This window comes from Calonectris borealis, chromosome 38, assembly GCF_964195595.1.
Source record: "Calonectris borealis chromosome 38, bCalBor7.hap1.2, whole genome shotgun sequence".
NCBI lineage: Eukaryota > Metazoa > Chordata > Aves > Procellariiformes > Procellariidae > Calonectris > Calonectris borealis.
In genome coordinates, this window is record NC_134349.1 from 516,694 (window position 1) to 542,782 (window position 26,089).

Genomic DNA, 26,089 nt, shown 5'->3' on the forward strand with positions numbered 1-26,089 from the left:
GGGGGGGGCCCTAATGGGGGGGGGGGAGGGGAGCCCAAATTGGGGGGGGGCCCCCAAATGCCAGGGGGGGACCCGGGAAAGATGGGGGGGGGGACCCCAAATTAGGGGGGGGTGTCCCTAATTAAGGGGGGTCCCTAATTAAGGAGGGGACCCTAATTAAGGGGGGGGCCCTAATGAAGGGGGGGTGGGGGAGGGAGCTGAAATTGGGGGGGGGAGGGGATGTGGGGGGGTAGGGGAGCCCGAATTATGGGGGGGGGACCCCAAATCCCAGGGGGGGACCCCGGAAGATGGGGGGGACCCCAAATTAGGGGGGGGTCCCTAATTAAGGCAGGGCCCTAATTAAAGGGGGGGAGGGGACCCCGAATTCAGGGGGGGCGCCCCAAAACCCAAGGGGGAGGGGCAGGGGACCCCAAAATATCGGGGACGCCCCAAATTAGAGGGGGGGACACCCCAAATTTTGGGGGGGGGGGGGGAGAGGAGCCCAAATTAAGGGAGAGGGACCCCAAAACCTGAGGGGGGGGACACACCCTAAGTTTGGGGGGGGTCAGGGCACCCCAAAACCGGGGGACCCCCCCCAAATTAAAGGGGGGCCCCCCCAAAATAAAGGGGAGCCCCCCCAAATTTTGGGGGAGGCCCCAAATCACGAGGGGGGAGGCCCGAGGGAACCCCAAAACCCATCGGGGGGGAGCCCAGGGCCCCCCCGAATTTGGGAGGGGGGTCGTAACCGCCCCCCCCCGGGGTTTTTGGGGTGCCCCGGGGTGGTTTTGGGGTGCCCCCCCCCCCCCCCCCGGTACCTTCTTGCGGTGCCACTTGTGCTGCTCCCGGCGGGGCTCCATGAACTGGGGGGGGGGGAGAGGGGGGGTCAGGGGGTTTTGGGTGCAGGGGGGGGTTTTGGGGTGCAGGGGGGGTTGGGGGTGCAGGGGGGGGTTGGGGGGCTGTTTTGGGGGGGCTGGGGGGATTTTGGGGGGCTGGAGGGGTGGGGGGGTTTTAGGGTGCGGGGGGGGATTTGGGGGGGTTTTTGGGGTGCGGGGGGGGTTTTGGGGTGCAGGGGGGGGTTTTGGGGTGCAGGGGGGTCTGGGGAGGCTGTTTGGGGGGGGCTGGGGGGATTTTGGGGGGCTGGAGGGGTGTTGGGGGGGATGTAGAGGGGGGTTTGGGGGGCTGGGGGGGTTTTAGGGTGCAGGGGGGAGATTTGGGGGGGTTTTGGGGTGCGGGGGGGGTTTTTGGGGTGCAGGGGGGGATTTGGGGGGGTTTTTGGGGTGCGGGGGGGGTTTTGGGGTGCAGGGGGGTCTGGGGAGGCTGTTTTGGGGGGCTGGAGGGGTGTTGGGGGGGGATTTGGGGGGTTTTGGGGTGCAGGGGGGTTGGGGGGGCTGGGGGGGGCTTTGGGGGGGGCTGGGGAAGGGGTTTGGGGGGTTTTGGGGTGCAGGGGGGGGTGGGGGGGAATTTGGGGGGTTTTGGGGTGCAGGGGGGTTGGGGGGCTGTTTTGGGGGGGATTTGGGGGAGTTTTGGGGTGCAGGGGGGTGGGGGGGCTGGAGGGAGATTTGGGGGGCCGGGGGAGGGGTTTGGGGGAGTTTTGGGTGCAGGGGGGGGTTGGGGGGGCTGTGGGGGGGCTTGGGGGGGGCCGGGTTTGGGGATTTGGGGTGCGGGGGGATTTTGGGGGTGCAAGGGGGTGTTTTGGGGTGCAGGGAGGGATTTTGGGGTGCGGGGAGGGATTTTGGGGTGCAGGGGGATTTTGGGGGTGCAGGGAGGGATTTTGGGGTGCAGGGACGGATTTTGGGGGTGCAGGGGGGAATTTGGGGTGCAGGGGGTGTTTTGGGGGTGCAGGGGGGATTTTGGGGTGCAGGGGGGTTTTGGGGGTGCAGGGGGGGATTTTGGGGTGCGGGGGGGGTTTTGGGGGGCTCACCGGCAGGAAGCGGGGGTCCACGGCGAAGTCGGGGTGCAGCTGGGTCTCCCCGCTCTGACGGCCGGGGGGGGGGAGTCGGTTTTCGGGGTCCCCCCCCGGGTCCCGTAGCCCCTCCAGGCAGCGCAGCTCCAGCTTCGGGGGGGGGAGCACCCCAAATTACGGGGGGGGGACCCCAAAAGTGGGGGGGACCCCACAATTTGGGGGGGGGTAGAGTGCCCTAAATCCCAAGGGGGGGGGTCCCCTGCACCCCTAACCCCATTTGGCACCAAAACAAAGGGGGGGGTACCCCAAAACCGAGGGGGCACCCCAAAAAGGAGGGGGGGCCCCCAAAATGGAGGGGGGCACCCCAAAATGGAAGGGGGGCACCCCAAAAAGGAGGGGGGCACCCCGAAAAGGAGGGGGGGCACCCCAAAACTCAGCATAGGGCACCCCAAATTCTCAGCGGGGGTACCTAGGGGGGTCCCAGGCTCCCCTAAACCCCCCGAATCCTTGGGGGGGAGGAGTCCTGGCACCCCCCAAAAAAGGGGGGGCCCCTAAAAAAAAAGAGGGGGGCCCCCCCCTGCACCCCAAAACCAACTCACCTCCACCAGTTTCTTACTGTTCTTCTTATGGGGGGGCTCCCGAATCGCCCCGTTGGGGACCAGCCGATGCTTCTGGAAAGTCAACTTCAACCCCTCCTCCTAAAGTTGGGGGGGGGGGGGACCCCAAATCAGCGGGACCCCCCGCAAACCTCAGGGACCCCCCAAAAAGACAAAAGGGGGACCCCAAAACCAACTTACGTCTTTGATCTGGACCGTGACTCTTTCTCCTCGTGGCGCAGGCGGGTGTAAGGGGGGGGGTCGGCGGCCGGGGGGGGTTGAGGGGGGTGCGGGGGTGCGGGGGAGATTTCGGGGTACCCCCCCGGGGACCCCCCGAAATTTTCCGACGGCCACTCGCCCGACAGCACCGCTTGGCACACCAGGTCCAGCCGGCGGATGAGGGCTCGGTCCTGTTGTTTTGGGGGGGGGGTTTGAAAGATTTTGGGGGGGTCCGGAGAAATTTGGGGGGTGCGGAGAGGTTTGGGGGACCCCCCTTGAAATTTAGGGGGGGGTCCTGGAGTCCTCAGCGGTTCCCCCAAATTACGGGGGGGTCTCTAAGGGGGTGCCCCCCCCCCCCAAGTGCTGCTTGGGATGGGCAGGTAGATTTGGGGGGGCCCACACAAATTTGGGGGGGGGCACAGAAATTTTGGGGGTGCGGAGAGGTTTGAGGGACCCCCCTCGAAATTTTGGGGGGGGTCCTGGACTCCTCAGGGGTCCCCCTGAAATATTGGGGGGTCTCTAAGGGGGTGCCCCCCCTACCCCAAGTCCTGCTTGGGATGGGCATGTAGATTTGGGGGGGCACCTAATTGGGGGGGGCCCACACAAATCTGGGGGGGACACAGAAATTTTGGGGCTGCGGAGAGGTTTGGGGGACCCCCCTCGAAATTTTGGGGGGGTCTCGGAATCCTCAGGGATCCCCCCAAATTATGGGGGGGTCTCTAAGGGGGTGCCCCCCCCCCCAAGTGCTGCTTGGGATGGGCATGTAGATTTGGGGGGGCACCTAATTGGGGGGGGCCCACACAAATTTGGGGGGGGCACAGAAATTTTGGGGGTGCGGAGAGGTTTGGGGGACCCCCCTCGAAATTTTAGGGGGGGTCCTGGACTCCTCAGGGATCCCCCCAAATTATGGGGGGGTCTCTAAGGTGCCCCCCCCCCCCCCCCCCGAGGTTTGGGGCTCACCTTGGGCCACTCGTGGAGGTGGGGGGGGGCCGGGGGGGGCCCCGGGAGGGGGCCCGGGGGGGGCCCTGGGGACCCCCCCAAACCGGCGGGGGGGGGCGACTCTTCCTCCTCCTCCTCTTCCTCTTCCTCTTCCTCCTCCTCTTCCTCTTCCTCCTCCTCTTCTTCCTCCTCCGCCCCGCAGGTCGGCTCCGCCCCTGGGGGGGGGGGGGGAAAGGGGGGGTTTTGGGGGGCTGGAGGGGGGTTTTGGGGACCCCCCCCCGGTGGAGGAAGGACCCCCGGGGGGGGGGGCGACAAAGTTGGGGGGTCCCCAAAAGGGTGGGGGGTCCCCAAAAGGGGGGGGGTCCCCAAGAAGATGGGGGGTCCCTATAAGGGTTTTGGGGGGTCCTACAAGGGTTTTGGGGTCCCATCAGGATTTTGGGGGGGTCCTACAAGGATTTTGGGGGTCCCACCAGGATTTTGGGGGGGGCTTGAAAGGATTTGGGGGGGTCCTGAAAGGATTTTGGGGGTCCCACCAGGATTTGGGGGGGGTCCCACCAGGATGAGAAGGTCCTACCAGGATTTTGGGGGTCCCACCAGGATTTGGGGGGGGTTCCTACAACGATTTTGGGGGTCCCACCAGGATTTGGGGGGGTTCCTACAAGGATTTTGGGGGTCCCACCAGGATGAGAAGGTCCTACAAGGATTTTGGGGGTCCCACCACGATTATGGGGGTCCCACCAGGATTTGGGGGGGGTCCCACCAGGATGAGAAGGTCCTACCAGGATTTTGGGGGTCCCACCAGCATTTGGGGGGGTTCCTACAAGGATTTTGGGGGTCCCACCACGATTACGGGGGTCCCACCAGGATTTGGGGGGGGTCCCACCAGGATGAGAAGGTCCTACCAGGATTTTGGGGGTCCCACCAGGATTTGTCGGGGTTCCCACCAGGACTAGAAGGTCCTACCAGGATTTTGGGGGTCCCACCAGGATTTGAGGGGGTTCCTACAAGGATTTTGGGGGTCCCACCAGGATTTGGGGGGGGTCCCACCAGGATGAGAAGGTCCTACCAGGATTTTGGGGGTCCCACCAGGATTTGGGGGGGTTCCTACCAGGATTTTGGGGGTCCCACCAGGATTTGGGGGGGTTCCTACAAGGATTTTGGGGGTCCCACCAGGATTTAGGGGGGGTCCCACCAGGATGAGAAGGTCCCACCAGGATTTTGGGGGTCCCACCAGGATTTGGGGGGGGTTCCTACAAGGATTTTGGGGGTCCCACCAGGATGAGAAGGTCCTACAAGGATTTTGGGGGTCCCACCAGGATTCGGGAGGTCCCACTAGGATTTTGGGGGGTGGGGGGGTGTCCCACCAGGATTTTGGGGGTGTCCCCCGCCCCCCCCCCACCTCACCCCTCTCCTCATCGCTCTCCTCCTCGCAAGAAGACGACTCGGAGACGGACGCCGACAACTTCTCCAACTCCGAGTCCTCGTCCTCGGTGGGCGGCGGCGGTGGGGTGGGACGAGCCGGGATATTTTGGGGGGGCGGCGGAGGAGGCGGCGGAGGTGGGGGGGGGGTCCCCCCAACTTCAGCTTGAGCCCGGAGATAACGCCACCGCGCCGCCGCGAAGGAGAAGTCGGGGTCCCCCAAGATGGAGGTTTCGGGGTGAGCCAAACCGTGCCGGGCGGCACCACGGAGAAGTTCTCCATCGTGGTGACCTCGTTGCCACCAAGGGGGAAGGTCCGGACCGGGTGGGGGACACAGGGCCAGGCGGGTGGGGAGGAGGGGGTGCCGGAGGACCTGTTCGCGGAGAAGACGGAGGAGGGACAAGCGGCGAAGACCTCGTGAAGCTCGAACGGCCGAGACGGGTGAAACGGGGATGGAAGGATCCGGAGGTTCTGGAGAAGAAGGTGGTGGGTTGAGGGCCTTGGGGTGGGCAACGTCAACCTTGGGGTGGGCAATGTCAACCTTGGGGTGGGCAACGTCAGCCTTGGGGTGGGCAACGTAACCTTGGGGTGGTCAACGTCAACCTTGGGGTGGTCAAGGTCAGCCTTGGGGTGGTCAACGTAGCCTTGGGGTGGTCAACGTAACCTTGGGGTGGTCAAGGTCAGCCTTGGGGTGGTCAACGTAGCCTTGGGGTGGTCAACGTAGCCTTGGGGTGGGCAACGTCAACCTTGGGGTGGGCAACGTCAACCTTGGGGTGGGCAACGTCACCCTTGGGGTGGTCAACGTAACCTTGGGGTGGTCAACGTCAACCTTGGGGTGGGCAATGTCAGCCTTGGGGTGGTCAAGGTCAACCTTGGGGTGGTCAAGGTCACCCTTGGGGTGGTCAATGCCACCTTTGGGTTGGTCAACGTAACCTTGCGTTGGTCAACAGCACCCTTGGGTTCCTCAATGTCACCCTTGGGTTCATCAATATCACCCTTGGGGTGGTCAACGTAACCTTGGGGTGGTCAAGGTCAACCTTGGGGTGGTCAACGTAACCTTGGGGTGCTCAACGTCAACCTTGAGGTGGTCAACGTCACCCTTGGGGTGGTCAACGTCAGCCTTGGGGTGGTCAACGTAACCTTGGGGTGGTCAAGGTCAACCTTGGGGTGGTCAAGGTCAACCTTGGGGTGGTCAATGCCACCCTTGGGTGGTCAACATCACCATTGGGGTGGTCAACGTAACCTTGCGTTGGTCAACAGCACCCTTGGGTTCCTCAACGTCACCCTTGGGTTCATCAATGTCACCCTTGGAGTGGTCAACGTCACCATTGGGGTGGTCAACGTCACCTTGGGGTGGTCAACGTCAACCTTGAGGTGGTCATCGTCAACCTTGGGGTGGTCAACGTCACCATTGGGGTGGTCAACGTCACCATTGGGGTGGTCAACGTAACCTTGCGTTGGACAACAGCACCCTTGGGTTCCTCAAAGTCACCCTTGGGTTCATCAATATCACCCTTGGGGTGGTCAACGTCACCTTGGGGTGGTCAACGTCACCCTTGGGGTGGTCAACGTAGCCTTGGGGTGGTCAACGTAACCTTGGGGTGGTCAAGGTCACCCTTGGGGTGGTCAATGCCACCTTTGGGTTGGTCAACGTAACCTTGCGTTGGTCAACAGCACCCTTGGGTTCCTCAACGTCACCCTTGGGTTCATCAACATCACCCTTGGGGTGGTGAATGTCACCTTGGGGTGGTCAATGCCACCCTCGGGTGGTCAATGTCACCATTGGAGTGGTCAACGTCACCTTGTGGTGGTCAGTGTCACCCTTGGGTTGGTCAACGTCACCCTTGGGGTGGTCAACGTCACCCTTGGGGTTGTCAACGTCACCTTGTGGTGGTCAACGTCACCCTTGGGTTGGTCAACACCACTGGGTTGGTCAACGTCACCCTGGGATTGGTCAATGTCACCCTTGGGGTTGGTCAACACCGCCGTTGGTGTGGTCACCCGTGGGTGACGTTGACCCCATTGAGCCTAACAGTGTTATAGGGATCTTCAAACCCCATGGAGATGTCCTCAACCCCATAGTGAGCTCCGTATCTGCATAGAGATGTCCCCAAGCCCATGGAGATGTCCCCAACCCCAAAAGGAGTTCCATATCTCCAAGGGGATGTCCCCAAACCCTATGGAGATGTCCTCAACCCCAAAAGAAGCTCCATATCTCCATGGTGATGTCCCAAACCTCATAGAGACACCCTCAACCCCTTGGAAATGCCCTCAACCCCCTGGAGATGCCCTCAACCCCTTGGAGATGCCCTCAACCCCCTGGAGATGCCCTCAACCCCAAAAGCAGCTCCGTATCTCCACAGGGATGTCCCCAACCCCATGGAGACGCCCTCAATCCGTTGGAGATGCCCTCAAACCCCTGGAGATGCCCTCAACCCCTTGGAGATGCCCTCAACCCCCTGGAGATGCCCTCAACCCCTTGGAGATGCCCTCAACCCCCTGGAGATGCCCTCAACCCCTTGGAGATGCCCTCAACCCCCTGGAGATGCCCTCAACCCCAAAAGCAGTTCCGTTTCTCCACAGGGATGTCCCCAACCCCACGGAGACACCCTCAACCCCTTGGAGATGCCCTCAACACCCTGGAGATGTCCCCAACCCCAATGGGAGCTCCACATCTCCATTGGGATGTCCCAAACCCTATGGAGATGCCCTCAACCCCCTGGAGATGCCCTCAACCCCTTGGAGATGCCCTCAACCCCATAGAGATGCCCTCAACCCCAAAGGGAGCTCCGTATCTCCATGGGGATGTCCCAAACCCTATGGAGATGCCCTCAACCCCTTGGAGATGCCCTCAACCCCCTGGAGATGCCCTCAACCCCAAAAGCAGCTCCGTATCTCCACAAGGATGTCCCCAACCCCATGGAGACACCCTCAACCCCTTGGAGATGCCCTCAAACCCCTGGAGATGCCCTCAACCCCTTGGAGATGCCCTCAACCCCCTGGAGATGCCCTCAACCCCTTGGAGATGCCCTCAACCCCCTGGAGATGCCCTCAACCCCAAAAGCAGCTCCGTATCTCCACAGGGATGTCCCCAACCCCATGGAGACACCCTCAACCCCTTGGAGATGCCCTCAACCCCATGGAGATGTCCCCAACCCCAAAGGGAGCTCCATATCTCCATGGGGATGTCCCAAACCCTATGGAGATGCCCTCAACCCCCTGGAGATGCCCTCAACCCCTTGGAGATGCCCTCAACCCCCTGGAGATGCCCTCAACCCCCTGGAGATGCCCTCAACCCCAAAAGCAGCTCCGTATCTCCACAAGGACGTCCCCAACCCCATGGAGACACCCTCAACCCCTTGGAGATGCCCTCAACCCCACAGAGATGCCCTCAACCCCAAAGGGAGCTCCATATCTCCATGGGGATGTCCCAAACCCTATGGAGATGCCCTCAACCCCCTGGAGATGCCCTCAACCCCTTGGAGATGCCCTCAACCCCCTGGAGATGCCCTCAACCCCCTGGAGATGCCCTCAACCCCATGGAGATGTCCCCAACCCCAAAGGGAGCTCCATATCTCCATGGGGATGTCCCAAACCCTATGGAGATGCCCTCAACCCCCTGGAGATGCCCTCAACCCCTTGGAGATGCCCTCAACCCCCTGGAGATGCCCTCAACCCCAAAAGCAGCTCCGTATCTCCACGGAGATGTCTCCAACCACTTGAGAAGATCCTCAATTCCATCGACAGCTCCCCCCCCCCCCAATATCGGGGTGTCCCCCCCACCCAATATCGGGGTGTCCCGTCCCCCCCGTACCGTCTCCGGGGGCGGGCGGCAGACGGCAAACCTGCCGGCACATGGCGACGAAACCATGGAAGAACTTGGTGAGGTTCTCGTCCGTCTTCTTCTCCAACCTGGCCAAGGTCCGGAATCGCCCCCAACGGAAACGACCTCCCTCGGGATCAAATTCCACTCCGAAACTGGAAGCCACCCGGTAAAAATCCGCTTGTTCCCGACGGGTCCACCTGCACCCCCAAAAAAAAAAACCCCCCCCATCAAAGAAAGGTCTCTTGGGTGCACCCCAAAAATCCAAGGGTGAGGGTCCTGCACCCCAAAAATCCAAAGGTGAGGTCCCAGAATCCCCAAAATCTCAGGGATGAGGTCCCTGAATCCCAAGGTTTTGGAGCCCAAAGAACCAGCGATGGGGTTCCTGCACCCCCAAAACCACCGGTTATGGGGTCCCTGAACCCCAAAAATTAAGGGATGGGGTCCCTGCACCCCAAAAATCCAAGGGTGAGGTTCCTGCACCCCAAAAATCCAAAGGTGAGGTCCCGGAATCCCAAAATCTCAGGGATGAGGTCCCTGAATCCCAAGGTTTTGGAGCCCAAAGAACCAGCGATGGGGTTCCTGCACCCCAAAAACCACCGGTTATGGGGTCCCTGCACCCCAAAAATCCAAGGGTGAGGGTCCTGCACCCCAAAAATCCAAAGGTGAGGTCCCGGAATCCCAAAATCCCAGGGATGAGGTCCCTGAATCCCAAGGTTTTGGAGCCCAAAGAACCAGCGATGGGGTTCCTGCACCCCAAAAACCACCGGTTATGGGGTCCCTGCACCCCAAAAATCCAAGGATGGGGTCCCTGCACCCCAAAAATCCAAGGGTGAGGTCCCGGAATCCCAAAATCTCAGGGATGAGGTCCCTGAATCCCAAGGTTTTGGAGCCCAAAGAACCAGCGATGGGGTCCCTGCACCCCCAAAACCACCGGTTATGGGGTCCCTGCACCCCAAAAATCCAAGGATGGGGTCCCTGCACCCCAAAAATCCAAGGGTGAGGTTCCTGCACCCCAAAAATCCAAAGGTGAGGTCCTGGAATCCCAAAATCCCAGGGATGAGGTCCCTGAATCCCAAGGTTTTGGAGCCCAAAGAACCAGCGATGGGGTTCCTGCACCCCCAAAACCACCAGTTATGGGGTCCCTGCACCCCAAAAATCCAGGGATGGGGTCCCTGCACCCCAAAAATCCAAGGGTCAGGTCCCGGAATCCCAAAATCTCAGGGATGAGGTCCCTGAATCCCAAGGTTTTGGAGCCCAAAGAACCAGCGATGGGGTTCCTGCACCCCCAAAACTACTGGTTATGGGGTCCCTGCACCCCAAAAATCCAAGGATGGGGTCCCTGCACCCCAAAAATCCAAGGGTGATATTCCTGCACCCCAAAAATCCAAAGGTGAGGTCCCGGAATCCCAAAATCTCAGGGATGAGGTCCCTGAATCCCAAGGTTTTGGAGCCCAAAGAACCAGCGATGGGGTTCCTGCACCCCCAAACCCACCGGTTATGGGGTCCCTGCACCCCAAAAATCCAGGGATGGGGTCCCTGCACCCCAAAAATCCAAGGGTGAGGTTCCTGCACCCCAAAAATCCAAAGGTGAGGTCCCGGAATCCCAAAATCCCAGGGATGAGGTCCCTGAATCCCAAGGTTTTGGAGCCCAAAGAACCAGCGATGGGGTTCCTGCACCCCCAAAACCACCGGTTATGGGGTCCCTGCACCCCAAAAATCCAAGGATGGGGTCCCTGCACCCCAAAAATCCAAGGGTCAGGTTCCTGTACCCCAAAAATCCAAAGGTGAGGTCCCGGAATCCCAAAATCTCAGGGATGAGGTCCCTGAATCCCAAGGTTTTGGAGCCCAAAGAACCAGCGATGGGGTTCCTGCACCCCCAAAACCACCGGTTATGGGGTCCCTGCACCCCAAAAATCCAGGGATGGGGTCTCTGCACCCCAAGAATTAAGGGATGGGGTCCCTGCACCCCAAAACTCCCCTGTACAAGCTCCCAGCACCCCAAAACCCCCCTGCATGAGCTCCCAGCACCCCAAAATGCCCCTAAGTGGGCTCCCAGCACCCCAAAACTCGCCTGCATGAGCTCCCAGCACCCCAAAATGCCCCTGCACAATGCCCCTGCACAAGCTCCCAGCACCCCAAAATGCCCCTAAATAGGCTCCCAGCACCCCAAAACTCACCTGCACGAGCTCCCAGCACCCCAAAATGCCCCTAAATAGGCTCCCAGCACCCCAAAACTCACCTGAACCAGCTCCCAGCACCCCAAAATGCCCCTAAATTGGCTCCCAGCACCCCAAAACTCACCTGCATGAGCTCCCAGCACCCCAAAACTCCCCTTAATGGGCTCCCAGCACCCCAAAACTCATCTGAACCAGCTCCCAGCACCCCAAAACTCGCCAGCATGAGCTCCCAGCACCCCAAAATGCCCCTGCACAAGCTCCCAGCACCCCAAAATGCCCCTTAATGGGCTCCCAGCACCCCAAAACTCACCTGCATGAGCTCCCAGCACCCCAAAATGCCCCTAAATTGGCTCCCAGCACCCCAAAACCCACCTGAACCAGCTCCCAGCACCCCAAAATGCCCCTAAATGGGCTCCCACCACCCCAAAACCCACCTGAACCAGCTCCCAGCACCCCAAAATGCCCCTGCATGAGCTCCCAGCACCCCAAAATGCCCCTAAATGGGCTCCCAGCACCCCAAAACTCACCTGCATGAGCTCCCAGCACCCCAAAATGCCCCTTAATGGGCTCCCACCACCCCAAAACTCACCTGAACCAGCTCCCAGCACCCCAAAATGCCCCTTAATGGGCTCCCAGCACCCCAAAACTCACCTGCATGAGCTCCCAGCACCCCAAAACTCCCCTGCACAAGCTCCCAGCACCCCAAAATGCCCCTAAATAGGCTCCCAGCACCCCAAAACTCACCTGCATGAGCTCCCAGCACCCCAAAACGCCCCTAAAGGGGCTCCCAGCACCCCAAAACTCATCTGAACCAGCTCCCAGCACCTCAAAACCCCCCTGCACGAGCTCCCAGCACCCCAAAATGCCCCTAAACGGGCTCCCACCACCCCAAAACTCCCCTGCACGAGCTCCCAGCACCCCAAAACCCCCCTTAATGGGCTCCCAGCACCCCAAAACTCCCCTGCATGAGCTCCCAGCACCCCAAAACTTCCCTGTACAAGCTCCCAGCACCCCAAAACTCCCCTGCACGAGCTCCCAGCACCCCAAAACGCCCCTAAAGGGGCTCCCAGCACCCCTAAACTCATCTGAACCAGCTCCCAGCACCCCAAAACTCCCCTGCATGAGCTCCCAGCACCCCAAAATGCCCCTAAATGGGCTCCCACCACCCCAAAACCCCCCTGCACGAGCTCCCAGCACCCCAAAATGCCCCTTAATGGGCTCCCAGCACCCCAAAACTCCCCTGCATGAGCTCCCAGCACCCCAAAATTCCCCTGAACCAGCTCCCAGCACCCCAAAATGCCCCTTAATGGGCTCCCAGCACCCCAAAACTCACCTGCATGAGCTCCCAGCGCCCCCAAATGCCCCTTAATTGGCTCCCAGCACCCCAAAACTCCCCTGAACCAGCTCCCAGCACCCCAAAATGCCCCTTAATGGGCTCCCAGCACCCCAAAACTTACCTGAACCAGCTCCCAGCACCCCAAAATGCCCCTAAATGGGCTCCCAGCACCCCAAAACTCACCTGCATGAGCTCCCAGCACCCCAAAACTCCCCTGTACAAGCTCCCAGCACCCCAAAACTCACCTGTACAAGCTCCCAGCACCCCAAAATGCCCCATAATTGGCTCCCAGCACCCCAAAACCACCCTGCATGAGCTCCCAGCACCCCAAAACTCGCCTGCATGAGCTCCCAGCACCCCAAAATGCCCCTTATTTGGCTCCCACCACCCCAAAACTCCCCTGCATGAGCTCCCAGCACCCCAAAACTCCCCTGAACCAGCTCCCAGCACCCCAAAACCCCCCTGCACGAGCTCCCAGCACCCCAAAACGCCCCTGGATGACACCCAGCCCCCCCCAAACCCCTCCCCACCTCTGTTGTTTCTCCCTCCTGGCCATCTCCTTCAGCTTGCAGGCGGCCTCGCAGCGCCGGCGGCGTCGGTCCCCCCGCTCGGCCGCCTCCACCCGGAGCTGCTCCCGTTGGTAGGAACGTTGGCAGGCGGTGATCAGCCGGCGTAACCGGGCCGTCAGCACCGAACCGGGGGGCCAGAAGGGTTGGCCCGGTTGGGGGGGTTGGCCTGGAGGGGGGGGGGGAAGCAGGAAAAATGGTCGGGGGGGGGGGGGAGCCTGGGGGGGTCTTGTGGGGCTCTTTGGGGTCCCATGGGTCTCCTTGGGGTCTTATGGATCTCCTTGGGGTCCCATGGGCCTCCTTGGGGTGCTATAGGTCTCCCTGGGGTCCTATGGATCTCCTTGGGATCCTATGGATCTCCTTGGGGTCCCATGGGCCTCCTGGGGGTCCTATGGATCTCCTTGGGGTCCCATGGGCCTCCTTGGGGTCCTATGGATCTCCCTGGGGTCCTATGGATGTCCTTGGGGTCCTATGGATCTCCCTGGGGTCCCATGGGTCTCCTTGGGGTCCTATGGATCTCCCTGGGGTCCTATGGATGTCCTTGGGGTCCTATGGATCTCCTTGGGGTCCCATGGGCCTCCTGGGGGTCCTATGGATCTCCCTGGGGTCCCATGGGCCTCCTTGGGGTCCCATGTGTCTCCCTGGGGTCCCATGGGCCTCCTCGGGGTCCTATGGATCTCCCTGGGGTCCCATGGGCCTCCTTGGGGTCCTATGGATCTCCTGGGGGTCCTATGGATCTCCTTGGGGTCCTATGGATCTCCCTGGGGTCCCATGGGCCTCCTGGGGGTCCTATGGATCTCCTTGGGGTCCCATGTACCTTCTCAGGGTCCTATGGATCTCCTTGGGGTCCCATGGGCCTCCTTGGGGTGCTATAGGTCTCCCTGGGGTCCTACGGATCTCCTTGGGGTCCCATGGGCCTCCTTGGGGTGCTATAGGTCTCCCTGGGGTCCTATGGATCTCCTTGGGGTCTTACGGATCTCCCTGGGGTCCCATGGGCCTCCTTGGGGTCCTACGGATCTCCCTGGGGTCCTGTGGATCTCCCTGGGGTCCCATGGGCTTCCTTGGGGTGCTATAGGTCTCCCTGGGGTCCTACGGATCTCCTTGGGGTCCCATGGGCCTCCTTGGGGTGCTATAGGTCTCCCTGGGGTCCTGTGGATCTCCTTGGGGTCCCATGGGCCTCCTTGGGGTCCCATGTGTCTCCCTGGGGTCCCATGGGCCTCCTCGGGGTCCTATGGATCTCCCTGGGGTCTTATGGATCTCCTTGGGGTCCCATGGGCCTCCTTGGGGTCCTATGGATCTCCCTGGGGTCCTATGGATCTCCTTGGGGTCCCATGGACATTCTCGGGGTCCCATGTGTCTCCCTGGGGTCCCATGGGCCTCCTTGGGGTCCTACGGATCTCCCTGGGGTCCCATGGGCCTCCTTGGGGTGCTATAGGTCTCCCTGGGGTCCTACGGATCTCCTTGGGGTCCTATGGATCTCCTTGGGGTCCCATGGGCCTCCTTGGGGTCCTATGGATCTCCCTGGGGTCCTATGGATCTCCTTGGGGTCCCATGGACCTTCTCGGGGTCCCATGTGTCTCCCTGGGGTCTTATGGATCTCCTTGGGGTCCCATGGGCGTCCTGGGGGTCCTATGGATCTCCCTGGGGTCCCATGGGCCTCCTGGGGGTCCTATGGATCTCCTTGGGGTCCCATGGGTCTCCTTGGGGTCCCATGGGCCTCCTGGGGGTCCTATGGATCTCCCTGGAGTCTTATAGATCTTCTTGGGGTCCCATGGATCTCCCTGGGGTCCTATGGATCTTCTTGGGGTCCCATGGGCCTCCTGGGGGTCCTATGGATCTCCCTGGAGTCTTATAGATCTTCTTGGGGTCCCATGGATCTCCCTGGGGTCCTATGGATCTCCTTGGGGTCTTATGGGTCTCCTTGGGGTCCTACGGATCTCCTTGGGGTCCCATGGATCTCCCTGGGGTCCTATGGATCTTCTTGGGGTCCCATGGGCCTCCTTGGGGTCCTATAGGTCTCCTTGGGGTCCTATGGATCTTCTTAGGGTCCCTGTGTCTCCCTGGGGTTCTATGGATCTCCTTGGAGTCCCATGGATCTTCTTGGGGACCCATGTGCTTTCTTGGGTCCTATGGATCTCCCTGGGGTTCTATGGATCTCCCTGGGGTCCTATGGATCTCCTTGGGGTCCCATGTGCTTTCTTGGGATCCCATGGGCCTCCTTGGGATCCTATAGATCTCCCTGGGGTCCTATGTACCTTCTCGGGGTCCTATGGATCTCCTTGGGGTCCCTGTGTCTCCCTGGGGTCCTATGGATCTCCCTGGGGTGCCATGGGCCTCTTTGGGGTCCTATAGCTCTCCTTGGGGTCCTATGGATCTCCTTGGGGTCCCACAAGGATGTAGAACAGAATCATCCTATAGAGATGGAGATCCCTATAGGGTCAGGGGTGGCCCTATGGATCCCCCGGGGGTCCTATGGATCTCCTCGGGGTCCCATGTGCCTCCCGGGGGTCCTATGGATCTCCTCGGGGTCCCATGTGCCTCCCGGGGGTCCTATGGATCTCCTCGGGGTCCCACAGGGACGTAGGGCACAGCCATCCTATAGGGCCTATAGGTAGAGAAGGCTCAGGGACGGCCCTATAGGCTCCCACAACCTATATAGGGCCATTCTATAGGGGCAGAGACAGCCTATAGGGATATAGGACACAAGCCTCCTATAGGACTGGGGGTCTCCATAGGGGATATACGTTGGCGGGGGGTCACCCCCCCTTACCTTCGTCCCCGTCCACCACCGAGATCTCCTCGTCCAGCAGCATCAGGGGGTCAGTCTGGGGGGGGGGGGGGGCATGAAAGTCACCCCCAACCCCCCAAATTTTGGGGGTGCAGATACGGGGGGGGGGGGTGAGGTACAGATTTGGGGGGGGGGTCGTGTGTGTCCTCACCTCCTCGTCCACCTCCTTGGCCGTCCCCGGGAGGGGTTTGTATTCGGGGTCCTCGCAGTCCTTATCGAAATCCACGCTGGTGGGAAAGAGGAGGGGGGGGGGTCCCCCAAAAATAAAGATCCCCCCCCCCCCGATACCCCCAAAATAACCCCCAAGGACACCCCCAAAACCCCCGGGGGTGCCTCAGCCCTCGAAGAGCTTGAACTCATCCCAGCCTGCAGCCGGTCGGTATTAGCATGGCGTGGTCGTCATCGGCACCCCCAAAATTAGGGGTCCCCGAAAGTGGAGGGGGGGGGTGGGGGTGTCCCTAAAAGGGGGTGGGGGGGATGTGGGGCTGGGGGGGAAACCGAAAAGAGGCTGGGGGGGAAGGCAGGGGTACCCCAAAGAGGGATAGCGGGGAACAGGGGTACCCCGAAGTGGGGCTGGGGGGGGCTGGGGGTACCCCAAAGAAGGGGTAGGGGGGATGGGGGCACCCCAAAGCTCCCCAGGGAGGGGTCAGGACACCCCAAAGAGGGGCTGGAGCACCCCAAAGAGGGGCTGGGACACCCCAAAACCCCCCTAAAGAGGGGCTGGAGCACCCCAAAGCCCCCCTGAGATGGGCTGGAGCACCCCAAAGAGGGGCTGGGGCACCCCAAAGCCCCCCATAGTGGGGGCGAGGACACCCCAAAGAGGGGCTGGAGCACCCCAAAGCCCTGCAGAGAGGGGCTGGAGCACCCCAAAGAGGGGCTGGGGCACCCCAAAACCCCCTGAAGAGGGGCTGGGGCACCCCAAAGAGGGGCTGAGGCACCCCAAAACCCCCAAAAGAGGGGCTGGAGCACCCCAGAACACCCCAAAGAGGGGCTGGGGCACCCCAAAGCCCCGCAGAGAGGGGCTGGAGGAGCCCAGGACATCCCAAGGAGGGGCTGGGGCACCCCAAAGCCCCCCTAAGATGGGCTGGAGCACCCCAAAGAGGGGCTGGGGCACCCCAAAACCCCCCGAAGAGGGGCTAGAGCACCCCAAAGCCCTGCAGAGAGGGGCTGGAGCACCCCAAAGAGGGGCTGGGGCACCCCAAAACCCCCCGAAGAGGGGCTAGAGCACCCCAAAGAAGGGCTGGGGCACCCCAGGATACCCCAAAGAGGGGCTGGAGCACCCCAAAGCCCTGCAGAGAGGGGCTGGAGCACCCCAAAGAGGGGCTGGGGCACCCCAAAACCCCCCGAAGAGGGGCTGGGGCACCCCAAAGAGGGGCTGGAGCACCCCAAAGAAGGGCTGGAGCACCCCAAAGAAGGGCTGGGGCACCCCAAAGCCCCCCATAGAGGGGTCAGAACACCCCAAAGAGGGGCTGGGGCACCCCAAAGCCCTGCAGAGAGGGGCTGGAGGAGCCCAGGACATCCCAAGGAGGGGCTGGGGCACCCCAAAGCCCCCCTAAGATGGGCTGGAGCACCCCAAAGAGGGGCTGGGGCACCCCAAAACCCCCCGAAGAGGGGCTGGGGCACCCCAAAGCCCTGCAGAGAGGGGCTGGAGCACCCCAGAACACCCCAAGGAGGGGCTGGGGCACCCCAAAACCCCCCAAAGAGGGACTGGGGCACCCCAAAGCCCCCTGAAGAAGGGCTGGAGCACCCCAAAGAGGGTCTGGGGCACCCCAAATTTGCAGGGGGGTCCCCCCAAACTCACCCTTCCCCGACGTCCAAGCGCTGCTCGGCAGCGATAGCCTTCTCGTCGGGGCGGCCGGCTTTCTCCAAGAAGCAGAGAGCGGGGTCGGCGCGCATGGTGTTGTACTTCTCGTAGCCTGTTGCCACCGCCGTCCCCCCCCCCCCCCAAAAAAAAAAGGGGGTACGCACCGTCACGACCCCAATTCTGCCGTTTTTCACCCCAAAACTGGTTCCTCCCAGCAACGTACCGTGTTTGAAGACCCCGATGAGGAGGGATTTGTCGGCTTCGGCGTCCCACCACGCCGTCGGTACCTCCAGTTGCTCCACCAGCGGGAACCAGATGTCGATCTCGCTGTTGGGGGGGGGGCGGGGGGGAAATGGGGGGTTCGGGGGGGTTTGGGGGGGTCGGGGTACCCCAAAGTGGGGCTGGGGCATCCGAAACCACCCCGAAGAGGGGCTGGGGCAACCCAGAGTGGGGCTAGGGGGGGGTTAGGGGGGCCTGGAATGGGGCTGGGGGGACTGGGAGATGGGCTGGGGGGATCTTGGGGTACCCCAAAGTGGGGCTGGGGGGGGCCAGAGTGGGGCAGGGGGGGACTGGGGCACCCCGAAGTGGGACTGGAGCACCCCAAAATGACGCTGGAGCGTGCCAAAGCGGGGCGGGGACCCCCCCAAGCCACCCCGGAGTGGGGCTGGAGGACCCCAAAGTGGGGCTGGAGCACCTCAAATGACCTCAAAGTGGGGCTGGAGCACCCCAAAGTAGGGCTGGGACCCCCAAGACACCCCAGAGAGGGACTGGAGCACCCCAAACCACCCCAAGAGGGGCTGGAGCACCCCAAAGAGGGTCTGGAGCACCTCAAACCACCCCAGAAAGGGTCTGGAGCACCCCAAAGAGACCTTGGAGCACCTCAAACCACCTCATAGTGGGGCTGGAGCACCTCAAATGACCTCAAAGTGGGGCTGGAGCACCCCAAGATGGGCTGGGACATCCCGGATACCCCAGAGAGGAGCTGGAGCACCCAAAGGAGGGTCTGCAGCACCTCAAAACCACCTCAAAGTGGGGCTGGAGCACCCCAAAGTGGGGCTGGGGGACCCCAAGACACCCTAAAGAGGGGCTGGAGCACCCCAAAGAGGGTCTGGAGCACCTCAAACCACCCCTAAGAGAGGCTGGAGCACCCCAAAGAGACCCTGGAGCACCTCAAACCACCCCCAAGAGGGGCTGGAGCACCCCAAGGAGGGTCTGGAGCACCCCAAACCACCCCCAAGAGAGGCTGGAGCACCCCAAAGAGACCCTGGAGCACCTCAAACCACCTCATAATGGGGCTGGAGCACCCAAAGAGGAGCTGGGACACCCCAGGACACCCCAAGGAGGGTCTGGAGCACCCCAAACCACCCCAGAAAGAGTCTGGAGCACCCCAAGGAGGGTCTGGAGCACCCCAAACCACCCCAGAAAGAGTCTGGAGCACCCCAAGGAGGGTCTGGAGCACCGCAAACCACCCCCAAGAGAGGCTGGAGCACCCCAAAGAGACCCTGGAGCACCTCAAACCACCCCCAAGAGGGGCTGGAGCACCCCAAGGAGGGTCTGGAGCACCTCAAACCACCCCCAAGAGGGGCTGGAGCACCCCAAAGAGACCCTGGAGCACCCCAAACTACCCCCAAGAGGGGCTGGAGCACCCCAAAGAGACCCTGGAGCACCCCAAACCACCCCCAAGAGAGGCTGGAGCACCCCAAAGAGACCCTGGAGCACCCCAAACCACCCCCAAGAGAGGCTGGAGCACCCCAAACCACCCCCAAGTGGGGCTGGAGCACCCCAAAGAGACCCTGGAGCACCTCAAACCACTCCCAAGAGGGGCTGGAGCACCTCAAGGAGGATCTGGAGCACCTCAAGAAAGGTCCTGGCGGACTCACCTGGCCACCGCCCCCGCCAACACCTTCTCCGCCTGATCCCCGATCACCTCCTGCCGCAGGTAGTAGAGCATCCGGACCCTCAGCAGAACCCTGGGAGGCGGTGGGATGAGATGGTCAACCAAAAATAAACCACGGGGAGTCGGGGGACAAAGAGGACCTCCAAGGAGACCTCAACTCACTTGTTGCATTGGTGTTTGAGGTGCTTCTTGTAGCTCTCGTCTTGGAAGAGGGTGTCGGGGTTGTACTTGCGGATCCACTCGGCTTTGTGGACATCAAAGGTGCTTTGGGATTTGACCTTCTTGCCTTTACGACCTCGAGGAACCGGGATGGAAAGACCTGGAGAAAAGAGATGGAACAAGGAGAAAAAAACGTCAAGGTGGGACCTCAAGAGGTCCCCGGTTGTCCCTAAAGCTCTTGTAGACCCTCACCCGAATGGTTTTGGAGCTCCTTGGCCTTGCCGTTCTCGGTGGGGCTGATGAGGTCCCAGATGAAGCCTTTGATGTTCTCATCTCCTCGGTAGTGCAGGAGACAGTAGACCAAGATGGCCCGGCAGATGGTCTCCACGTCTCGCTCCGAAAGACGTCGCTTGAACCGCGCGTGGGAGAGGATCTCCCGCCATCGGCCCCAGCTGGTGGTGGAGGACGGGAGTCAGTGGCCGAGGAGGTCCTTGGCTGGAGTTTCCCCATCTCCCAGCATCCATCTCCTCGTGGTTGCCACCAGAGAAGAGATGGAGCTGGTCTGCTCTTTTCCCTAACCATCTGGTTCATGGTTGCCACCAGAGAAGAGGTGGAACTGGACTGGGTCTGCTTTCTCCACTAAACATCTCCTCGTGGTGGCCACCACAGCGGAGCTGGACTTGGTCTGCCCTCCACCAAGCATCTGCTTGTGGTTTTAACCATAGCAGAGCTGGAACTGGACTTGGTCTGCTCTCCCACCCAAGTATCTCCTCGTGGTCGTCACCACAGCAGGACCACTCTCTCCACCAACCATCTGCTCATGGTTGCCACCAGAGCACACCTAGAGCTGGACCTAGTCTGCTGTCTCCACCAAGAACCTCCTCGTGGTTGCCACCAGAGAAGAGCTGGACCTGGTTTGCTTTCTCCTCCAAGCATCTCCTCATGGTTGCCACCAGAGTTGGACCTGGTTTGCTTTCTCCTCCAAGCATCTCCTCATGGTTGCCACCAGAGAAGAACTGGAGCTTGTCTGCTCTCCTCTAAGCTTCTGCTTATGGTTGCCACCAGAACACACCTAGAGCTGGACCTAGTCTGCTCTCCCCACCAAGAACCTCCTTGTGGTTGCCACCACAGAAGAGCTGGACCTGGTTTGCTTTCTCCACCGAGCTTCTGCTCATGGTTGCCACCAGAGTTGGACCTGGTTTGCTTTCTCCTCCAAGCATCTCCTCATGGTTGCCACCAGAGAAGAACTGGAGCTTGTCTGCTCTCCTCTAAGCTTCTGCTTATGGTTGCCACCAGAACACACCTAGAGCTGGACCTAGTCTGCTCTCCCCACCGAGAACCTCCTTGTGGTTGCCACCAGAGCAGAGCCGGACCCCAAACCCATCCTCACCCGTAGACCAGGAGATGCTTCTCCACGCGGAAGCAGTCGGTGCGGCCGTAGGCGTGGTGCAAGGCGTGGTGGTGCCGGTCGTGGCGACGGGACCGCGGTCTCTCCTCATCCTCGCTCTCCAGGTCCGAGAACTCCACCAGGTCATCGTCTCGAAGGGTGCTGAAGTGTCGCGTCTGCTTGCGCACCCGCGGCGTGTCGATCACCAGGTTGTTCTGGACACCGGGATGGAGAAGATCGATCGGGCGCTGCCCAACATCAGCCCCACCACCACCCCAGCCCCACGGTTGTCCTCTCCAACCTTGCTGTTCAACAGGTCTAGGTCCAGGTCGGCTTTCTTGGCCCACTTCTGCCAGAAGTTGGGGTCATCCAAGGCGATGTCGGTGCGGTTTTCAGAGGCCACGAAGCTCGCCTGAAGTTGGGTGAGAAGTTGGGAGATGTTCACGGACATCTCCGAGGTGGGAGATGTCTTCACGGACATCTCCGAGGTGGGAGATGTCCTCCCCCTCAACGGTGGGAAGAGCACGTGGAGATACCTTGGCGAAGGTGGAACCCTTCCCCTCGCTCTCGATGGTGATGGTGGTGGTGCGACGCAGCAGGATCTGGTCTATGTCCTCCTCGCAGAACTTGGAACCTTCGTCGTCCTCTTCCATGATGGCCGCGTAGGCCCCCTTGCGCAGCAGGTCCTCGATCTCCTTTTTGGAGAACTGTTGGATCTGCCGGGAGGGTGGAGAAGAAGGGTGAGCGCGGGGTGAGGTAGGCAGCCAACCCCGTGGGGCTTCAGGTCCCACCCCAAACCACCCCCAAGCCCCACGTCCTTCAAGATTAGGGTCTTCGCAATGGGGTTCTCTTGGAGAACCTCATCCCTGGAGCCTTCACACCCCGTTTCCCTCGGAGAACCCCATCCTTGTGGTCTTCACACCCCGTTTCCCTTGGAAGACCCCATCCCCATGGTCTTTACACCCCGTTTCCCTTGGAGAACCCCATCCTTGTGGTCTTCACACCCCGTTTCCCTTGAAAGACCCCATCCCTGGGGTCTTCAAACCCCGTTTTCCGTGGAGAACCCCATCCCCATGGTCTTCACACCTCGTTTTCCTTGGAGAACCCCATCCCCATGGTCTTCACACCTCGTTTTCCTTGGAGAACCCCTTCCTCAAGGTCTTCACACCCCGTTTCCCTTGAAGGACCCCTCCCTGGGGTCTTCGCACCCCGTTTGCCTTGGAAGACCCCATCCCCATGGTCTTCACAATCCATTTCTCTTGGAGAACACCATCCCTGGGGTCTTCAAACCCCGTTTTCCTTGGAAGATCCCATCCCCATGGTCTTCACAATCCATTTCTCTTGGAGAACCCCTTCCTCAACGTCTTCACACCCTGTTTCCCTTGGAGAACCCCGTGCTTGTGGTCTTCACACCCCGTTTCCCTTGAAGGACCCCATCCCCATGGTCTTCACAATGGGGTTCTCTTGGAGAACCTCATCCCTGGAGCCTTCACACCCCGTTTCCCTTGGAAGATCCCATCCCTGAGGTCTTCAAACCCCGTTTGCCTTGGAAGACCCCATCCCCATGGTCTTCACAATCCATTTCTCTTGGAGGACACCATCCCTGGGGTCTTCACACCCCGTTTCCCTTGCAAGACCCCATTCCTCGTGGTCTTCACACCCCCTTTCCCTTGGAGAACCCCATCCTTGTGGTCTTCGCTCCCCATTTCCCTTGAAGGACCCCATCCCAGGGGTCTTCACACCTCGTTTCCCTTGGAGAACCCCTTCCTCAAGGTCTTCAAACCCCGTTTGCCTTGGAAGACCCCATCCCCATGGTCTTCACAATCCACTTCTCTTGGAGGACACCATCCCTGGGGTCTTCAAACCCCGTTTGCCTTGGAAGACCCCATTCCTCGTGGTCTTCACACCCCGTTTCCCTTGGAAGACCCCATTCCTCGTGGTCTTCACACCCCCTTTCCCTTGGAGAACCCCATCCTTGTGGTCTTCGCTCCCCGTTTCCCTTGAAGGACCCCATCCCAGGGGTCTTCACACCTCGTTTCCCTTGGAGAACACCATCCCCATGGTCTTCAAACCCCGTTTGCCTTGGAAGACCCCATCCCCATGGTCTTCACAATCCATTTCTCTTGGAGGACACCATCCCTGGGGTCTTCAAACCCCGTTTGCCTTGGAAGACCCCATTCCTCGTGGTCTTCACACCCCATGACCCTCAGAAGCCCCCCTTACCCCCGCGATGTTGCCTTCACGTCCGCTCATGGACTGCAACACGGCCTTGTCAAGTCCCAACTTGAGACTGGCCTTGTCGAACATCTCCCTCTCGTAGGAGTTCCGCGTGATGAGGCGATAGACCTTCACCGCCTTGCTCTGGCCAATCCGATGACACCGCGCTTGAGCCTGGAAGAAGAAAAATGATGGGAGTCAAGGCTACGTTGAAGACAACGTGACGCCAAGCTCGTAGCGATGGGGTGGAGCCGGTGGTGACCTGGAGGTCGTTTTGGGGGTTCCAATCGGAATCGAAGATGATGCAGGTGTCGGCGGCGGTGAGGTTGATGCCCAAGCCACCGGCCCGCGTGCAGAGGAGGAAGACGAAGCGATCGGAGTCGGGCTTGCTGAAACGATCGATGGCGGCTTGGCGTAGGTTGCCCCGGACCCTTCCATCGATTCGCTCGTAGAGGTACCTACCAGATGATCAAAACCACGTTGGAGGAGAAGATGGAGGATCCTCTTCCCCGCCGTCGGACCACCCGTCGTTCCACCTCTCACCTCTTCTGGATGAGGTAGTCCTCCAAGATGTCGAGGCATCGGACCATCTGGGAGAAGATGAGCACCTTGTGGCCGCCGGCCTTCAGCTTGGGCAGCAGTTTGTCGATGAGCACCAGCTTGCCGGCCGAGCGGACCATGGCCTGGAGGTGGAAGTCGTGGGGGACGTGGTGGTGGCAAGATTCCCGAAATTCGGCCAAGATCTTCTCCTCCGCGCCTGTGGGGACGGAATCATCAGTAGGGTGGGCGGGGTGGTGTGTGAGACCTTCTCAGGAGTCATCCCACCAAAGCAAGGCTTGAGGGGCACCAAAACCCAAGCAGATGAGCTGGAGGACCTCCTCCATCGTGACATTGAGTCCCACCAGGCGGCTCTACAGAGGTCGGGGAAGAGAAACCCCAACCCCAAGAGGCCACCAAGTCCCCGGAGCAAGGCCAGGAGAAGCAGGGCCGGGGTGGTGTTGACCTCAAAGGTTGTCCATTGGTGGTGGAAGGATGAGGGACACCCCGCCACGCCCTTGCCCACCCCTGGTTCCTCACCGTTGATGAGGTAGGGGTGGTTGCAGCACTTGCGCAGCTCCATCATGGTGTTGAGCAGGTTGGGCATGTTGGTATGACCAGCGCCTTTGGAGAGGAAGGAGAAGTTCTTCTCCAAGATGGCCCGGTAGTATTTCTTCTGAATGTTGGTCAACTCCACCTCAATGATGGTCTCCTGTTTGGGAGCCAGGTTCTTCTCCACGTCCTCCTTCAAGCGACGGAGCATCATGGGCTTGAGGATGGCCTGGAGCTTCTGCACCTGCGGGTAGGACCAACGGGGAGATGTCACCACGGGTCGGGCAGGACCCAGGTGGCCAGGGAAGGGGGTCCGGGGTCCTCTCGATGTCCTCACCTGCTCCTCTGTCTTGAGGTCCCCAAAATCCTTGAGGAACTCTGCTTCAGAAGGAAACTGGGAGGGCTCCAGGAAGTGCAGGAGACTGAAGAGCTCTTCCACCGTGTTTTGGAGCGGGGTGCCCGTCAAGAGGACTTTGTGTTCCTGATGTCCAGGGGGTGCAGAACGTTAGGGCTTGGGGTGGGGTAGGCATGGGACATGCCCAAACATCTCCAGGTGCAACCAAGACCCCACACGCACCTTCAGGACCATCCCTCGGGGTGTGGGACATGCCCAAACATCTCCAGGTGCAACCAAGACCCCCCACACACCTTCAGGACCATCCCCTGGCGCACAGGATGAGTCCAAACATCTCCAGATGCAACCAAGACCCCCACACACACCTTCAGGACCATCCCTTGGGGCACAGGATGGTCCAAACATCTCCAGATGCAACCAGGACCCCCACACACACCTTCAGGACCATCCCCTGGCACACAGGATGAGCCCAAACATCTCCAGATGCAACCAGGACCCCCACACACACCTTCAGGACCATCCCTTGGGGCACAGGATGAGCCCAAACATCTCCAGGTGCAACCAAGACCCCACACGCACCTTCAGGACCATCCCCTGGGGCACAGGATGAGTCCAAACATCTCCAGATGGAACCAAGACCCCCACACACACCTTCAGGACCATCCCCTGGCACACAGGATGAGCCCAAACATCTCCAGGTGCAACCAACACCCCCACACACACCTTCAGGACCATCCCCTGGGGCACAGGATGAGCCCAAACATCTCCAGGTGCAACCAAGACCCCACACGCACCTTCAGGACCATCCCCTGGCACACAGGATGAGCCCAAACATCTCCAGATGCAACCAGGACCCCCACACACACCTTCAGGACCATCCCCTGGCACACAGGATGGTCCAAACATCTCCAGGTGTAACCAAGACCCACACACACACCTTCAGGACCATCCCCTGGGGCACAGGATGAGCCCAAACATCTCCAGGTGCAACCAAGACCCCCACACGCACCTTCAGGACCATCCCCCGGGGCACAGGATGAGTCCAAACATCTCCAGATGGAACCAAGACCCCCACACACACCTTCAGGACCATCCCCTGGCGCACAGGATGAGCCCAAACATCTCCAGATGCAACCAGGACCCCCACACACACCTTCAGGACCATCCCTTGGGGCACAGGATGAGCCCAAACATCTCCAGGTGCAACCAAGACCCCACACACACCTTCAGGACCATCCCTTGGGGCACAGGATGGTCCAAACATCTCCAGATGCAACCAGGACCCCCCCACACACCTTCAGGACCATCCCCTGGCACACAGGATGAGCCCAAACATCTCCAGATGCAACCAAGACCCCCACACACACCTTCAGGACCATCCCCTGGCACACAGGATGAGCCCAAACATCTCCAGGTGCAACCAGGACCCCCAC

General features: G+C 60.9%; 1 protein-coding gene and 1 long non-coding RNA gene across 2 annotated transcripts in view; both read right to left on the bottom strand.

Annotated features, from left to right (window-relative positions):
* Positions 1-794: 794 nt before the first annotated feature.
* The window catches only part of CHD8 (chromodomain helicase DNA binding protein 8), a 45,154-nt gene continuing 19,859 nt past the window's right edge, over positions 795-26,089 (bottom strand). Inside the window, exons 16-38 of the mRNA XM_075135283.1 lie at positions 24,639-24,782; positions 24,290-24,545; positions 23,756-23,969; positions 23,475-23,670; positions 23,219-23,386; positions 21,532-21,711; positions 21,297-21,407; positions 20,999-21,210; positions 19,861-20,060; positions 19,612-19,768; positions 19,433-19,522; positions 17,776-17,879; positions 17,550-17,664; positions 15,900-15,975; positions 15,731-15,785; positions 12,925-13,129; positions 8,870-9,078; positions 5,041-5,526; positions 3,658-3,851; positions 2,680-2,888; positions 2,482-2,580; positions 1,901-2,032; positions 795-839 (exon numbers count right to left, since the gene is read on the bottom strand). Of these exons, the coding sequence (XP_074991384.1) occupies positions 2,568-2,580; positions 2,680-2,888; positions 3,658-3,851; positions 5,041-5,526; positions 8,870-9,078; positions 12,925-13,129; positions 15,731-15,785; positions 15,900-15,975; positions 17,550-17,664; positions 17,776-17,879; positions 19,433-19,522; positions 19,612-19,768; positions 19,861-20,060; positions 20,999-21,210; positions 21,297-21,407; positions 21,532-21,711; positions 23,219-23,386; positions 23,475-23,670; positions 23,756-23,969; positions 24,290-24,545; positions 24,639-24,782 (3,594 nt within the window). The 3' untranslated portion in view covers positions 795-839; positions 1,901-2,032; positions 2,482-2,567. The remainder of the gene's footprint in view (positions 840-1,900; positions 2,033-2,481; positions 2,581-2,679; positions 2,889-3,657; positions 3,852-5,040; positions 5,527-8,869; positions 9,079-12,924; positions 13,130-15,730; positions 15,786-15,899; positions 15,976-17,549; positions 17,665-17,775; positions 17,880-19,432; positions 19,523-19,611; positions 19,769-19,860; positions 20,061-20,998; positions 21,211-21,296; positions 21,408-21,531; positions 21,712-23,218; positions 23,387-23,474; positions 23,671-23,755; positions 23,970-24,289; positions 24,546-24,638; positions 24,783-26,089) is intronic.
* On the bottom strand, positions 5,827-6,925 carry LOC142074588 (uncharacterized). The gene is made up of 4 exons (XR_012670642.1): positions 6,898-6,925; positions 6,299-6,650; positions 5,989-6,258; positions 5,827-5,947 (listed from the first exon to the last, which is right to left on the bottom strand). It is a non-coding gene; the product is annotated as an uncharacterized LOC142074588 (long non-coding RNA).